General features: G+C 41.7%; 2 protein-coding genes, 1 non-coding gene and 1 pseudogene across 3 annotated transcripts; 3 read left to right on the forward strand and 1 right to left on the reverse strand.

The window, feature by feature from the left end:
- The first annotated feature begins 1,098 nt into the window (after positions 1-1,098).
- On the forward strand, positions 1,099-6,031 carry TPR7 (Tetratricopeptide repeat (TPR)-like superfamily protein). Its single transcript, XM_048700275.2, has 10 exons — positions 1,099-1,371; positions 2,010-2,240; positions 2,688-2,744; positions 2,827-2,955; positions 3,223-3,371; positions 3,501-3,553; positions 3,961-4,123; positions 4,654-5,188; positions 5,297-5,440; positions 5,575-6,031. The coding sequence occupies exons 1-10, from the start codon at positions 1,288-1,290 to the stop codon at positions 5,719-5,721; spliced, it is 1,692 nt and encodes a 563-aa protein (XP_048556232.2). The 5' UTR covers positions 1,099-1,287; the 3' UTR covers positions 5,722-6,031.
- An 859-nt stretch (positions 6,032-6,890) lies between these two features.
- TRNAC-GCA (transfer RNA cysteine (anticodon GCA)) lies at positions 6,891-6,964 on the reverse strand. Its single transcript has one exon. It is a non-coding gene; the product is annotated as a tRNA-Cys (tRNA).
- Positions 6,965-13,382: 6,418 nt separating this feature from the next.
- On the forward strand, positions 13,383-14,484 carry LOC125536986 (uncharacterized). Its single transcript, XM_048700276.2, has one exon. The coding sequence runs from the start codon at positions 13,666-13,668 to the stop codon at positions 13,903-13,905; it is 240 nt and encodes a 79-aa protein (XP_048556233.1). The 5' UTR covers positions 13,383-13,665; the 3' UTR covers positions 13,906-14,484.
- On the forward strand, positions 13,950-14,739 carry LOC125536985 (uncharacterized; annotated as a pseudogene).
- The last annotated feature ends 368 nt before the right edge of the window (positions 14,740-15,107 follow it).

Here is a 15,107-nt window from a genome sequence, read left to right on the forward strand (position 1 = left end):
TCTAGGTGTCTGCTTGTGTCTATTTTAGGGTTTGTGCCTTACTCAGAAAGACGAGACGACGATGGCTCCCTGAAGATAAAACAAAGGTTCTTCCCGCCCAGCTCCCGTCCCGGCAGTGTGTCTAGCATCGTCGGAAGGGTATGAGGGTGTGTGTTCCGGCGGATCCCACGGGATTCAGTTGGCATTTGTATTCGGTGGATCTACTTGGATCCACTTCTCGTTCTTCTACGTTGGTATGTCGACAGGTTGGATAAATTCGATCTACGCTTCTCTTCATTGACGATGGTTGTTGTTCTGGCACGCTGGTCCTTTGGGTCTTAGCACGATGACTTTTCGACGGTCTACTAAAAAGTTTTGTCTGACTTCATTAAGGGAGGAGCAATGATAGCGGCGTGCCTACGGCTCGCTCCAGTGTTTATAATCGTCGATAGATGGTATATGGACCTAGATGTATCTTTTATTACTTCTTGTGCTTTTTGTATTGTCGTGATAATTGATGAGTACATCGAAAGTTTTTGAAAAAACAGTAATATAAAAACATAGTCCCAAAAATCAGACCGAAAGAAAGAAGACAAAATGCAGCGGGTGAAGGGTGGAACGGCTCAACGCCCAACCGTGATCCCGAGCCCAAACCCATCCAAAACAGCGGCCCACCGCGAGAAAGCATCATCTATATCATCAATATAATAATAATAAATATAAAAAGACCCAAAGAGGCAAATCCAAACCATCTTAACCGTCAAATCATGTTATCTAGCGGTTCAAATCGCTCCAATGTTGAGCACCAAACACGTTTAACGCTCTAATTACCCACTACTGTCATTGATTATAAACACGTTTTGACTCAACGCTATCCCCTAAAATTTGCCATGTAATTGATATCCTATCATTCCCGTAAAAAAGTAATTGATATTTTACCAAACACCAACGTATAACAGATATATCTTATATAATATAACGCGCAACTAATATTCTACCTAATATAAACGTGAATTGCACCTACATTATTACTAGTCCATCAAAGAGAAGAGCCGCTTTCGGATTGGACTCCGTATCGGTTTTCTACACTCTCGTCGCCCCTCGCAAAACCCGTCAATAAATACAAGCAACAGGTTTTTCTGCGAATCAACCACCAGAAAGGGCGACCGAAAGAAAAGAAAAGAGCGAGACGCACACCCGAGAGCTAATTCCCAAATCTGCGAGCTCCAGGTCGCTGCTCGGCTGTCCCGTCGATCCCATCCTCCGCTTCGATCTGCGTGTTGGGGATTGCTTGGTGGCGGCCGCGCCATGATGGATCCGGAGATGATGCGGCTGGCGCAGGAGCAGATGCGACGCATGTCCCCCGACGACCTCGCCAGGATGCAACAGCAGGTCTCCGCACCCGATCCATATACCTACGTTCGGCCATGCCGGTTTGATCTCAATTGATTCCCTGCCCGGTTGTGGTCTCGCTAGCGGTAGATCGAGAGGAGATCACGCTCAATTTGGCAACCGTTTTTTGCTGCTGCCGTTGTTGATGCTGCTGCTGCTGCTGCTGTGGTTGCTTAGATCGAATCGTGTTGTTGTTGACCTATTGCGTACGAGTTGAATTGGTCCCAAGTTAACTCCTCAAGTCAATTGGTAAACAATTGGTAAAGAAAATTGTAGTGTGTGTAGCTGTGGGCTCGAGGTACGTTTGAGTTTGATTTGGACAGGTGACGCCAATGGGATGCTGGTTTCTGCTGTTATAAACAACAACCACGTGCTAGTGTTTAAACGAGGCTGTTGCTGGGTCTTTTCGCACAATACTCTGCATCTATTGCCTAAACTAAATGCAATAGGATTCTGCTGGTAGATATCTGTGTGTGCACTTATGTCTGTTTTTTTCAGCACTGTTTCATACCTCAGTTCCTGCTTTTGTTATTTGCAGTGTCCAGCATCATTGCTTATTAATGTTATTTTTTATGCCCTGAGGAAGCACGAGTATCATGCGATTGACCATGTGCCTGTTGCAATTTTGATAATTGCAGCTCATGTCCAATCCTGACTTGATAAAGCTAGCATCCAAGAGTATGAAAAATATGAGAACTGAGGACTTCAAAAGAGCTGCTCAACAGCTCAATCAAACAAGGCCAGAGGAAATGCTTGATATGACTGAAAAAATTGCCAACGCTAAGCCTGAAGAATTTGCTGCCATGAAGGCCCAAGCTGATGCTCAAATATCATATGCGCTATCTGGTGCCAAGATGTTGAAGCAGCAGGTCTGTACAAAATCCAGCACGACCTTTCGTTTAGCATAGAATGACCTTTTCCTACTCTTGGTTGGCGAGTTGGACAAATAGTCAAATACACTTGATCATTTTTTTATTAAGCTCCAAAATTCTTTGTATAAAATATGCTAATCGGCTCACTTGATCAGAATTTTAGATCACTCTGAATGAATTAATTACAAACTGGAAAAGCGACAGCTTCACATGGCTGTCACTACAAAATATTTTGCAAGAAAAATTCATGGAGAGAATGCTCATATAGTCCAGTCGTGCATGGTTTTCATAATTTGGATACATAATTTCATTTTCTATTCATCTTCCTGTTATCTCTTGTCTAAGAAATTATGTATCTCGTCATCTATTTAATGTATTGGGTGTCGGACTCCATTTTTTTATCCATGTTACGAGTTTCCATAATACCGTTTTCTCTTGTTCCAGGGAAATGAACTTCATAGCCATGGGAAGTATACTGATGCTGCTGCCAAGTACAAGCTTGTGCGTTTCAAATCCCATGCCTTCCATGTTTAAAGAAGTGACATGACTGCCAATTTAATTTATATGCTCTTTTGTTGACCAGGCCAAGGAAAACATGAAGAGCGTACCATCGGCAGCTGGGCGAACTCTGCAGTTGCAGTGCACCCTTAATTTAATGTCGTGTTACCTGAAATCAGGGATGCTTGAGGAATGTGTAAATGAAGGTTCAGAGGTTTGTTTGAGGCTTTCTACCCATTATACCAATATTATATGCGGGCATGGTTACACATCACAGTGCTATCATTATCTTAAATGCGATCTACTTTTGTTGTTTCTGTTTGCCACCTTTGCTGTTAGTAGTATTTATGAGCTGTCTAAATGGAAGTCCATAACTCTGTCAATTCCAGTTTGCTGAACTTTTGTTGTTAGTTTAGTCGTCTTAACGATGGCAGCTCTGCATTTACCTGTTATGCTGATCCAACGATCAACCGTGCCACAGGTTCTAACTTATGATTCGAGCAATGTGAAAGCATACTACCGAAGAGGTCAAGCTTACAAAGAACTAGGAAACCTTCAGGCTGCTGTTGCTGACTTACGTAAAGCCCATGAAATTTCTCCGGAGGATGAAACTATTGCTGAGGTTCTGAGGTATGGTTTGCCTTTTTTTCCTGCACAAACATATGAAATTCTGCTGATCTTGTTGCTGACATGGACAAAAGTGGTTAGTAATTTTAGTTTTCGCCGTGGTCCTACTGATAGATTACATTCATTATGCAGGGACACAGATGCAAAACTTGCAACTGAAGGAGGAGGAACAAACCTGCCAAAAGGTAGCTTCATTGATATTCTTTTTAGAATTTAATTATGCTGCTCTTTTTCATCGCCTGCTATTTTTTAATCTAAACCCATCTTACTGTAGCTCAAGTGCTTCTGGATAAGATCTTTGTGGTTAAATCACTCCATCCTAAGAGTATTTATGATGAATATATTTGTGTGCATATATTTGTGATGAATATTTGGCCAAAATCAACTTAATGGTAGAAGGATATATAAAATAATAGTTAATAAGTAGATGGGCCTTTGACTTGATCCAGCCAAACTATGATATAAGAGTAGAACTGATGTTGTAGTGGAATATATTATTTCTGTATACTGGTTTGATGCTATTTCGACAGTGTTTGTTATAATTCAGTTCGACTCATCAAACTACTCATCTTGGTGTTCTTTTGTTTCTAAGGAGTTGTTATTGAAGAAATTGTGGAAGAAGATAGTTCAGAGCTGTTAAGTACTCAAAGGAGTTCTTCTACTGAGTATACTGTTTCACAACCACATGAAGGAGCAGGAAACTCAAGACAATCTGACTCTTCAGAAAGCCTAATGAATGATCCTGCTACTATCAGGTAACAGTCTCTTTGCTTCTGGTCTATGTTTCTTACATCTTATTAGGCCCATATTCAGAGTTGCCGCACTCTGTTTTGATATGTTTCGATTGTTGCTACTTCAGATACCTTTTTATTCGTCCACTAGCCAACCATTATTTGGCATGCATTAACATGCAATGTTCTTACTGTATCAATTATCTTGTATACAAAAATGATATTTGTTCTTAGCTGCGTTTTTTTTTAATTCTCTTCTCATTCTTGTGATGTGTATCCTGTCTTGTGGTGGATCTGTCTATCTGGCATATTGTTATAGAAATATGATTATATCTTGTTGTGATATCTGACTTGATCATGTTAGGTTCACATTATGCAGGAATTTTATATCTGATTGCAAAAACTTCCAAGTGTTATGTACATTTTACTTGGATTTGATGTTTTGCTTTATTTACTAGTAACATTAGTAAAATGTCTTCACTTCACCTACAGTCTTCTCATTGCGCTTTTTACAAAATATGCATAACGTTCTTGGTGTCCTGGTCAACTGTCAGGTCATTTCAAAATTATGTCTCTAATAGTGATGCTGATGGGTTATCAAAGTTGGGAATGCAAGGAATGTCACCGGAGCTAGTTAAAACTGCCAGCGAAATGATTGGCACCATGAAACCAGAAGAACTACAAAAGATGTTTCAGGCTGCTTCTTCATTAACCGGCACAAACCCTGTTGGTTCAAATCTTGGACCCAATGTGCCCGAAATGTCACCTGACATGGTTAATATGGCATCTGAAATGATTGGGAAGATGTCCCCTGCTGAACTGCAAAATATGATGGATTTTGCTTCTAAAATGGGTGGACCTGGTAGTGCGCCTGTGAGACCAGGGACTGGGAGTAATATCCGACCTTCATCAAGAGCAGAAACGAGTAGCAATAACTTCCAACCTTCATCTTCACAAACTGTTGTGGAGAACCCTGATGAAATAGTAAACAACCAAAGTATGGACCATTCATCATCCAGTTCCCCAGTTTCTACAGCTGATATGCAAGAAACCATGAGAAATTCTATGAAAGACCCTGCTATGCGGCAGGTAAAAATCTTTTAGCCCAAGGAATTTGTTTTTTGTGAAGATTTTTCATCAGGGAAGAAGCTGAGGTTATGGATTTTAACATCTCTTAAAACTTTTCTAAATTAACAGATGTTTGCATCCCTGATGAAGAACATGAGTCCTGATGTGATGGCAAACATGAGTGAGCAGTTTGGCATGAAGCTGTCGAAGGAGGATGCCGCCAAAGCTCAACAAACTATGTCTTCATTATCTCCAGAAGATTTAGACAGAATGGTAAGAAGCTAATTAAAAAAAAAAACCTCCTCTGAGCTGTGTGCAGACAATGGGCATATATTTTACTTCAGATTAGCTGTCAGAGTTCAGTTAAGACTTCTTAGATTATTAACCTCTGCTTGCTTTGCATTCAGATGAAATGGATGGACAGAGCACAGCAGGGAGTAGAAGTAGCAAAGAAGACGAAGAACTGGCTCCTAGGCAGGAAAGGCCTGGTCCTTGCTATTGTCATGCTGATCTTGGCCTTCATCCTACAGCGGCTTGGATTCATCGGTAGGTAGGTGATGGCCTAAACATTCCATATGATGCCCTGTCGAGCAGTGCATCCGGCAACAAATAACTATTCGGCAGTTACATTATGCTCGTTTTCCCTGGCTAGAAGTGATGGTGGGCGGATGACAATGTGGAAGCACCGTGGGAAGAGTCAAGAACTTTCTGTACCATTGTTTATTCTTTCGGCATATGTGTTTATAAATTGTAACAGATTATTAGAAGTAAATGACCCAGTATTGCCATCTGGACAGTAGGCTGACTTGTAATGTTACAAATGTCCTATGTTATTTTGCATCAAAGAATTTCGTGTCCATATTCTATCCAGGCCAGAAGTTGTTAGACGTGGACGCCATTTTGGGGGGCAATTTTAAAAATCGTGTCTCGCACGTTTGCAAAGGTATAACTTTTGACCAAATACATGTCTACCTGTAAGGAGGTTGGTTTTGTATAAGTTCTTTTTTGACCCTAAACCCTATCTATATTTTGGAAATGGGGTGTAGTTCTATTTGCAAATGTTTAACTTTGACCAAATATGTGTCAACCTGTAAGGAGGTTAGTTCATTTTACAAGTTATTTTGACCCTAATATCTATATTTTGCAAATGCTGTGTAGCTCTATTCGAAAATAAAAATGGGATCAGCATTAAAAAATTAATAGGATCGGATTTTATTGTTCTCTACTCTATATCCGGATAAAAAAATAGGGGGATCGACCTGTAAGGAGGTTAGTTCATTTTACAAGTTATTTTGACCCTAATATCTTTATTTTGCAAATGCTGTGTAGTTCTATTCGAAAATAAAAATAGGATCAGCATTAAAAAAAAATAGGATCGGATTTTATTGTTCTCTACTCTATCCGGATTAAAAAAAAGGGAACGACATGATCATGATACGTTTAATAGGATCGGATTTTATTGTTCTCTACTCTATATCCGGATAAAAAAATAGGGGGATCGACCTGTAAGGAGGTTAGTTCATTTTACAAGTTATTTTGACCCTAATATCTTTATTTTGCAAATGCTGTGTAGTTCTATTCGAAAATAAAAATAGGATCAGCATTAAAAAAAAATAGGATCGGATTTTATTGTTCTCTACTCTATCCGGATTAAAAAAAAGGGAACGACATGATCATGATACGTTTGATAACACACGACAGTGATGATAATTGAAAAACAAATAGGGCCCACAACCGGGTTCGAACCGGTGGCCTATTGATCTGCAGTCAATTGCTCTACCACTGAGCTATGGACCCATTGTTGAAATGAAAATTCATAAATTATTAATATTCAGGTATGGCTGAACTTCACGAGTGGTGGCAAATGTCTCATTTATTTAAAGAGTTGGACTGTGCTATAATCCGGTGGACTGGACCCTAGCAACAGATCCGAACGCATCATCCCGTGATCCACTTCTCCCGTCCCGTCGCTATCTTCGATTTTTCTGCCACGCATCGATCCAACTACTACTTCTCCCTCTTTTCTTTTTATACTTTTTGGTGTCGTAAAAAAACGTGGTAAAAATAATACAAATAGGAGTCGAACTCACTACCTCCTGGACCTTCATCACTTGTCCTATCCACCTACCCCTGATTCAAGTTATGGTTATTATTAAAGAATGATTTGATCGAAGTGTCTTATTCCATTAATGATCACACATTTATACAAGGGGAATCGGCGCTTATGAGAAGATGCGCCTGTTCGAGGGGATGCGAGGAGCGGATGCGACGGTTGCCTGGAGAGGTTCCCGCATGAACAAGGCGGCGGTTGCCTCGAGAGGATCCCGTGCATGCTGTTATTTACAACAAGGATTATCTCTAATAATTAAATCCTAACACTCCCCCTAATCCTTGCTTGTCCTTGTGACTGATCATCCTTTGGAATCATTTCCTCCAAAAACCCTGCGGGAAAAATTGAGGAGAAATATACAATATGCCATGAAAAACTCCTTCTAAAACCCAGTGGGAAAATAAGGAGAAAATGACATATATGTCCATGCTTGCATTGATATTGCCTCATTAAAAACCTTACATGAGAAACCATTTGGAAAAACTCATAAAGGAAAAGAGTGCAATATTAATGATCTTATGATCTTAACAGGTTACATCTTAGGAGATTTCTCCCCGTGAATTTTGCAAGTCTCGAAGTCATCGCATACCAATTCCAGTTACATGTTTATGAAACAGAGAACTTGGTAAGGACTTAGTAAACAGATCAGCGAGATTGTCGCATGACTTCGTTTGCAAAATACTTATCTCCCCCTTTTCTTGCTGATCATGGGGATAAAATAATTTAGGAGAAATATGCTTCGTAATATTGCTCTTAATATAACCTGTTTGCATTTGTGCAATACAAGCAGCATTATCTTCATAGATAATGGTGGGTGATTTTAACGAACCAATCCCACTTGAACTTTGGACAAAGTTTATCATTCTGCGAAGCCATACACATTCTCGTGTTGCTTCGAACAAAGCAATTATCTCAGAATGATTGGTGGACGTTGCCACTAAGGTTTGCTTTGTTGACTTCCAAGAGAAGGCCGTACCTCCATGTAAGAAGACAAAACCAGTCTGCGATTTGGCATCATGGGGATCTGATAAGTATCCAGCATCGCAATACCCCACCATGGTTCTCTCTTGATTTTTTTGATAGAATAAACCAAGATCTTTGGTGCCTTGAAGATATCTGAAAATATTCTTCACACCAACCCAATGCCGTTTTGTTGGTGATGCGCTGTATCTAGCCAGTAAATTAACTGCAAATGCTATGTCAGGCCTGGTGCAGTTCACTAGATACATTAGTGCTCCAATAGCACTGAGGTAAGGAAACTCAGGTCCTAATACCTCTTCATCATCACCCTTAGGTCTGAATGGGTCTTTATCTCTTTCAAGAGATCTGACGACCATAGGTGTTTTTGACGGGTATGCTTTATCCATATTAAACTTTTCCAATATCTTTTGGATATAAGCAGACTGATGAACAAGTATTGCTGAAGAAAAATGTTCAAGTTGCAAACTAAGACAAAATTTGGTTTTACCCAAATCTTTCATCTCGAATTCCGTCTTCAAATGATTACACGCCTCATGTATTTCTCGTGTAGTCCCAATGATGTTCAAGTCATCAACATACACGGAAATTATGCAAAATCCATCAGTGGATTTCTTGATAAACACACATGGACAATCATTGTTGTTTGAGTAACCCTTCTTCAGAAGGAACTCACCTAGTCGGTTATACCACATTCTGCCCGACTGTCTCAAGCCGTATAACGACTTCAGTAGCTTTACGCAATACATGTTGCGATTAGCTTTTGGATCCGGAATCTTCAGTCCCTCAGGAACTTTCATATAGATATCCGTCTTAAGTGACCCATATAAGTATGTAGTCACCACATCCATCAATTGGATATACAAATTCATTTGCACTGCCAGTGATATCAAGTATCGGTACATGATTCCACTCATCACAGGAGAATATGTTTCATCATAATCAATGTCGGGTCTCTGTGTAAACCCTTGTGCTACAAGCCTCGCTTTATATCTCACCACCTCATTGTTTTCGTTCCTTTTACGAACAAAAACCCATTTTGCCCCCACGGGGAAAACATTAGGAGGAGTAGGTATTGCTGCAGTAAATACCCCTCTCTTGGCAAGCGAGCGCAATTCGTCCTCTATTGCAACCTTCCAGTTGGACCAGTCTGAGCGTTTCATACACTCTGCCATGGACTTAGGTTCATGATCCAATGCCAGGTCATCTGCAATCTTTGAGGCGAAAAATATGTCGACAATTGTAGTCTTTCTATTGAATGATTCTCCTGATTCAACATAGTTGATGGAAATCTCATCAATACCTTCTGACTCATCGTGATTTCCCACAACAATCGAGTCAAGGTGTACCGATGTCCCATCACCAATATTTGTGTGCACAGTTGTGCTGGGTTCTGGATGCATAAGATCCTTCAGGTGTCTTTCAACACTAGGTTGAATATCAACTCACGGTTGACCTGCATTTACTATTTGAGGGATCCTCATTTCCCGCGGACGCTTCTGAGAAGCATTGTCCTTTTTGTCCAGTTTTCTCCCCCTCTTGGGCGGTTGAGTGGTCTTATGAGATATCTCAACTCTCTCTGGAACATTCATAGCAGGAACATGGGATTTAGTGACACCTTTATAATCAGTAAATGCATCTGGCAGATTATTTGCAATATTTTGCAAATTAATAATCTTCTGAACTTCCAGTTCAGATTCATTTGTACGTGGATCTAACGACTGAATGCCTTTGACATTCCAATCTATTTCCCGGCATTCTTCGTGGTTCTTTTCTCCCCCTAATGCCGGAAAATTGTCCTCATCGAAGATACAATCAGCGTACCGAGCTGTAAATAGATCCCCTGTTAGAGGTTCCAGGTACTTTATAATCGACGGAGAATTGTACCCCACATAGATCCCCATTTTTCTATGTGGACCCATCGATGTACGCTGAGGTGGTGATATCGATACGTACACAATGCAACCGAATCTTCGAAGATGGGAAATACTTGGTTGATTTCCACGTACTAACTGCAACGGGGAGGCCGTATGATATGCAGTTGGTCGAATTTGTATCAACTCTGCGGCATGCAATACCGCATGTCCCCAACAAGATGTTGGAAGATTACAGTTCTGTAGGAGTGGTCTTGCTATCAACTTGATCCTCTTGATAAGTGATTCCGCAAGACCATTTTGTGTGTGTACATATGGTACAGAATGCTCCACAATTATGCCCAAAGCTAGGCAGTAATCATTGAATGCTCGTGAACTAAATTCAGCAGCATTATCCATTCTGATGGATTTTATCCTGTGTTCAGGATGATTTGCCCTCAGTTTAATGATTTGAGCGATCAGCTTTGCAAAAGCATGGTTCCTTGTTGATAATAGACACACATTGGACCATCTTGTTGATGCATCAATGAGCACCATAAAATATCTGAATGGTCCCGATAACGGGTGAATTGGACCACATATATCTCCTTGAATGCGTTCAAGAAAATTAAGTGGTTCATTCTTGATCTTCAGATATGAAGGTCTTGTGATTAATTTCCCAGTTGCACATGCACTACATACGAAATCCGAGGATTTGGGGAAATTAGCAACCGTTATGTTGTGTCCAGTTGAACCATCAATAATTTTTCTCATCATCCCCACACCAGGATGACCCAGGCGATCATGCCATATCTTGAACTTGTCAAGATTCTGAAAAATTATTTTGTATGCCAAATGTTGCTCTGGCTTGATGTATGTGTAATATAGTCCAGAAGATAGAGCAGGCAGTCTCTCAAGGATTTCCTTGTCGGATCCCTTCTGTTGAGTTATGGGTAGGCTTTCAACCGCATTGTCTTCATGAGTTTCAATGTGGTAGCCATTCATGCGGATATCCTTAAGACTCAACAGGGTACGAGTCGAATCCGGATACAATAAAGCCTCCTGGATTTCAAGTTTTGTACCATTCGGGAGTGTAAATGTGGCTTGACCAGAACCAACAATTATTGTGTCATGACCACCAATTGTCATAACACTTCCCTTACTCTTTTTGAGACTTCGGAAGTATTTAACTTCTCGTAGAATTGTGTTAGAGGCACCACTGTCCACTAAACAAATTTCCTCCTCCATTGGATTGTTTCTCAAAGTTTTCTATAGAGTAAAAGAATAAAATTCATTATTTATTCAATCTCATATAGAAATAACACATACATTACACACTATGTATGTCTGCTACATATTATAATACATTATGTTTAAGGACATAATTATTACAATACCATATGTCCGAGGACATAATTATTTTACAACACATAATATAACTAAGGACATATCACAATACTTATGACATTATTGGAAGATCAAAGCATATCCCCATATATGTCATTAGTAGAAGTGAAATCCACCATGTCTTCAACAGTAAGTGGTGGTCCTTCCTTTTGCTGAGCCTGATCTTGGTTCTCCATGTTCTCATGAACTTCGTTCTGATGAACGCCTTGAGAACTTTCAATCATTGGACCAGTGAAGTGAGCTTCGTACTGGTTCCCTTGAGCCTTCTTGCTCTTGCCAATTGATTGCTGATATAGCGTCACCAAATGCTTAGAAGTTGCACACTTCCTTGCATGATGAGTAGTACAACCACATCTGTAGCAAGCTTGAGAGCTGCTACCCTTATCATTTTTCTTAAAATGATTCTTGCCCTTTTGTACTCCATTGCTATTCTGATTTTAATTGCGTCTCCACTTTCCTTTAAACTTCCTATGGTTCCTTTTGGGACCACGAGACTTCTGAGTATTCTGAGAATTGAAATGTGCTTCAGGCAGCGGCGGTGTTCCTGTTGGACGGGACATATTATTCTTATCGAGAATTTCACTGTGCTTTTCTGCCTGAAGAAGTGCATATATCAACTCAGAATGCTTCTTGTATTTCTGCTGACGATGTTGTTCAGCAAGAATCCTCATATTAGGATGGAAAGTAGAAAGTGTCTTTTCAATGAGATCCGCATCAGAAACTGCACTGTTGCAGAATCTCAACTTTGAGTTGATTTGATGCACGGCAGAATTGTATGCTGCAACGGACTTAAAATCCTGGAAACGGATAAGTGCCCATTCTCTTTGCGCTTCAGGCAACATCACCGACCTTTGTTGATCATAACGCTCCTTTAAGGAGTTCCACAATGATAGAGGACTTTCCTCCATCATGTACTCTTCTTTCAGAGCAGGATCAAGGTGGTGTCGAATGAAATGCAAAGAAGCATACTTTGCCGTATCTGCTATAGCAGGAGCACCTTGAGTAGGTGTGATTATAGTGTTGATCAGATTCTTGGCCGCCAAGTTGATCTTGACATCCATGGCCCAGGTCAAATAGTTTCTGCCATCAATGGCAAGCTCAGCAAATTTCTTCTTGGATATGTCAGCCATATCCTGCATGAAAATATCATGCCCATTAATTTACACTTATGTAAATTAATTGTGTGTAAAATAAAATGCTTGAATCAAATATAAAGGTCTAGGAAAAGCCTAAATGCCCCAAAATATGACTTTCTACAAAAGATAATCACCATAAAATGGCGTAGATCTTTGTTTTGTAGAACACATAGAGGTAGTCACCATGAAGTGGCATAGACACTCGTATGGCAATTTTCATGCCATAATATGTGTGCTTTCATTTTTGCTTTGAGGTAATCACTACTAAGTAGCGTAGACCTTATTCTTATGGTACTTTGTACAACCTTGTGTTACTTAAAACACTTTGAAGGTAATCACCAGATGGTGTAGACCTCACAGTTGTGAACAAAGCTATATGTATTGCCATAAGTGCAATCCATAAGATATGCGCAAAAATTGAAAGTAGTCATATAATTTTCAAGCACAATCAACATGTAGCAATTAAAGATTGCATCCATAAACATGTTGACATTACATAAGCAGACATTACATAGTACTATGTTAGAAAATACTAACAAACACATATGTACAAAAACTGAAAAAGCTAGAAGCTAATCAGAAAAGAAAACGAAAAATAATGGTAATAGGCCAAAACAGAACAGCCTACTACCGTGGCAAAGCCACCTTCTTTCTTTTCGTTTTTTATTCTTTTTTTTCTCTGCTGCTCGTACAACATGGATTAGTGACTAGTGTGCTGGCTGTCCAACAGCCATACACACGCACGAGTGGATAAGGGGAGGCGACGGGATACTTCGTTCCCATCGACAAATCATCCCCAATCCAACTCGAGCGGTGGCTGTCTGCACCACTACCACCAATCTCCGCCTCCAGCGACTGCCTCACCGGCAGGAGGTCGACGGCCCCGGCGCAGCATCTTCCTCCTCTGAAGAAGATCCACCAGGAAGCTGCGTCCCAGGTGCGACGCCGTTGGAGTGGCCGTTGGCCATTCCAAGAACCACCGCGCGGCTGCGTTGCAGCTCGGCCCGCGGCACTATGTGCCAGCGGCGGGGCGCCGATGGGCCAGTGGAGCTGCTCGCCCAGTTGTCGAAGACGTCCCCGAGTGCAGCAGCCCGCGCGGGGAGGCGCAGCCCGAGGCTAGCGCTCGACGAAGAAGCCCCAGCGCCGGCCGCCTCGTGCGTCGGCGTCAGAGATGGAAGACGCGGGGAGTTCGGCTGCGCGGGCTCCGCGGGCGGCACAGGCGACGCAGGTTCGGCCTCCTCCTGGACCTCGTAATCTTGTGGCGGGGGTGGTTGCAGGACCATCCAAGGCCCCCAACCATGCACCAGGCACGGGCGTGGTGGTGGAGGAGCCGCAAGTTCCGGCTCAACGTCGACGTCCACTGCGTCGTCTGCGGGCTCTAGTACCTCGTCCGCATACAGGTTTGGAGCGGCCAGTCCGGCAAGAATCCAGGCCGGGAGCGGCGCCGCCGCCGGCATGGCCGGTTCGGGCGGAGCATTAGAAGGCCCAGCACCATCGCGACCTCGGCCGCCATGTCCAAGACGTGGTCCGCGGCGACGGAAACCGTTCCGGTGGCCTCTGAACCGGCGCAGATCACGGGCGTGGCGGTTGTGGCGGCGAAGTCCACCAACACCATGGCGACGACGACGGCCCTGTCAGCGTCTACCGCCGCTACGAACAAGGTGCAGGAAGAAGGACAGGAGACCACGAGGCATCCTCTCACCTTTTCCTTTTTTCCCTTCTGGCTCTCTTTTTCGGCGACTGTCGCCGGCGTGATTTGCCTATGCGTGCTCTGGGCAGAGACAAGTGCTGATAACGTATTAAAGAATGATTTGATGGAAGTGTCTTATTCCATTGATGATCACACATTTATAAAAGGGGAATCAGCGCTTATGAGAAGATGCGCCTGTTCGAGGGGATGCGAGGAGCGGATGCGACGGTTGCCTGGAGAGGTTCCCGCACGAACGAGGCGGCAGTTGCCTCGAGAGGATCCCGTGCATGCTGTTATTTACAACAAGGATTATCTCTAATAATTAAATCCTAACAGTTATAAAGAAATTCGGTAAGTATTTATACTGCTACACACGCAATCAGAAATATTCCTTTTTACCAGTTTCTTCCCTTTGTGTACACGGTAATTCGTCGAGCACAGATCTGATAACTCAAACACCGTTGTAAAAAAAATATTGGTGTAACACATCCCGATAACTTATTTGTAAAAACAACATGGTAATTATATGACATGTAACTCACTCAGAAACATCATGGTAACTTTCGACCAAAAGAAAAAATGTTGTTGTAACACATTCCGACAACTTATTTGTAGAAAAGAGCATGGTAATTTATATGCCATGAATATGATAACTCACACATACACACCGCGGTAACTTTTTTGACCACATGAAAAAAAAGTTGTTATAACACCCCAAATAACATCTCTATAAAAACATGGTAATATATACGCCACAAACCTGGTA

This window comes from Triticum urartu, chromosome 2A, assembly GCF_056163025.1.
Source record: "Triticum urartu cultivar PI428250 chromosome 2A, HENAU_Tu73, whole genome shotgun sequence".
NCBI lineage: Eukaryota > Viridiplantae > Streptophyta > Magnoliopsida > Poales > Poaceae > Triticum > Triticum urartu.

Bases quoted from the DNA above. Each gene is read 5' to 3' on its own strand.
- TPR7 (XM_048700275.2), top strand. From the start codon at position 1,288: ATGATGGATCCGGAGATGATGCGGCTGGCGCAGGAGCAGATGCGACGC. The intron at 2,745-2,826 runs GTGCGTTTCAAA...TTTGTTGACCAG, and splicing joins CTGCTGCCAAGTACAAGCTT to GCCAAGGAAAACATGAAGAG. The intron at 5,441-5,574 runs GTAAGAAGCTAA...CTTTGCATTCAG, and splicing joins CAGAAGATTTAGACAGAATG to ATGAAATGGATGGACAGAGC.
- LOC125536986 (XM_048700276.2), top strand. From the start codon at position 13,666: ATGTGCCAGCGGCGGGGCGCCGATGGGCCAGTGGAGCTGCTCGCCCAG.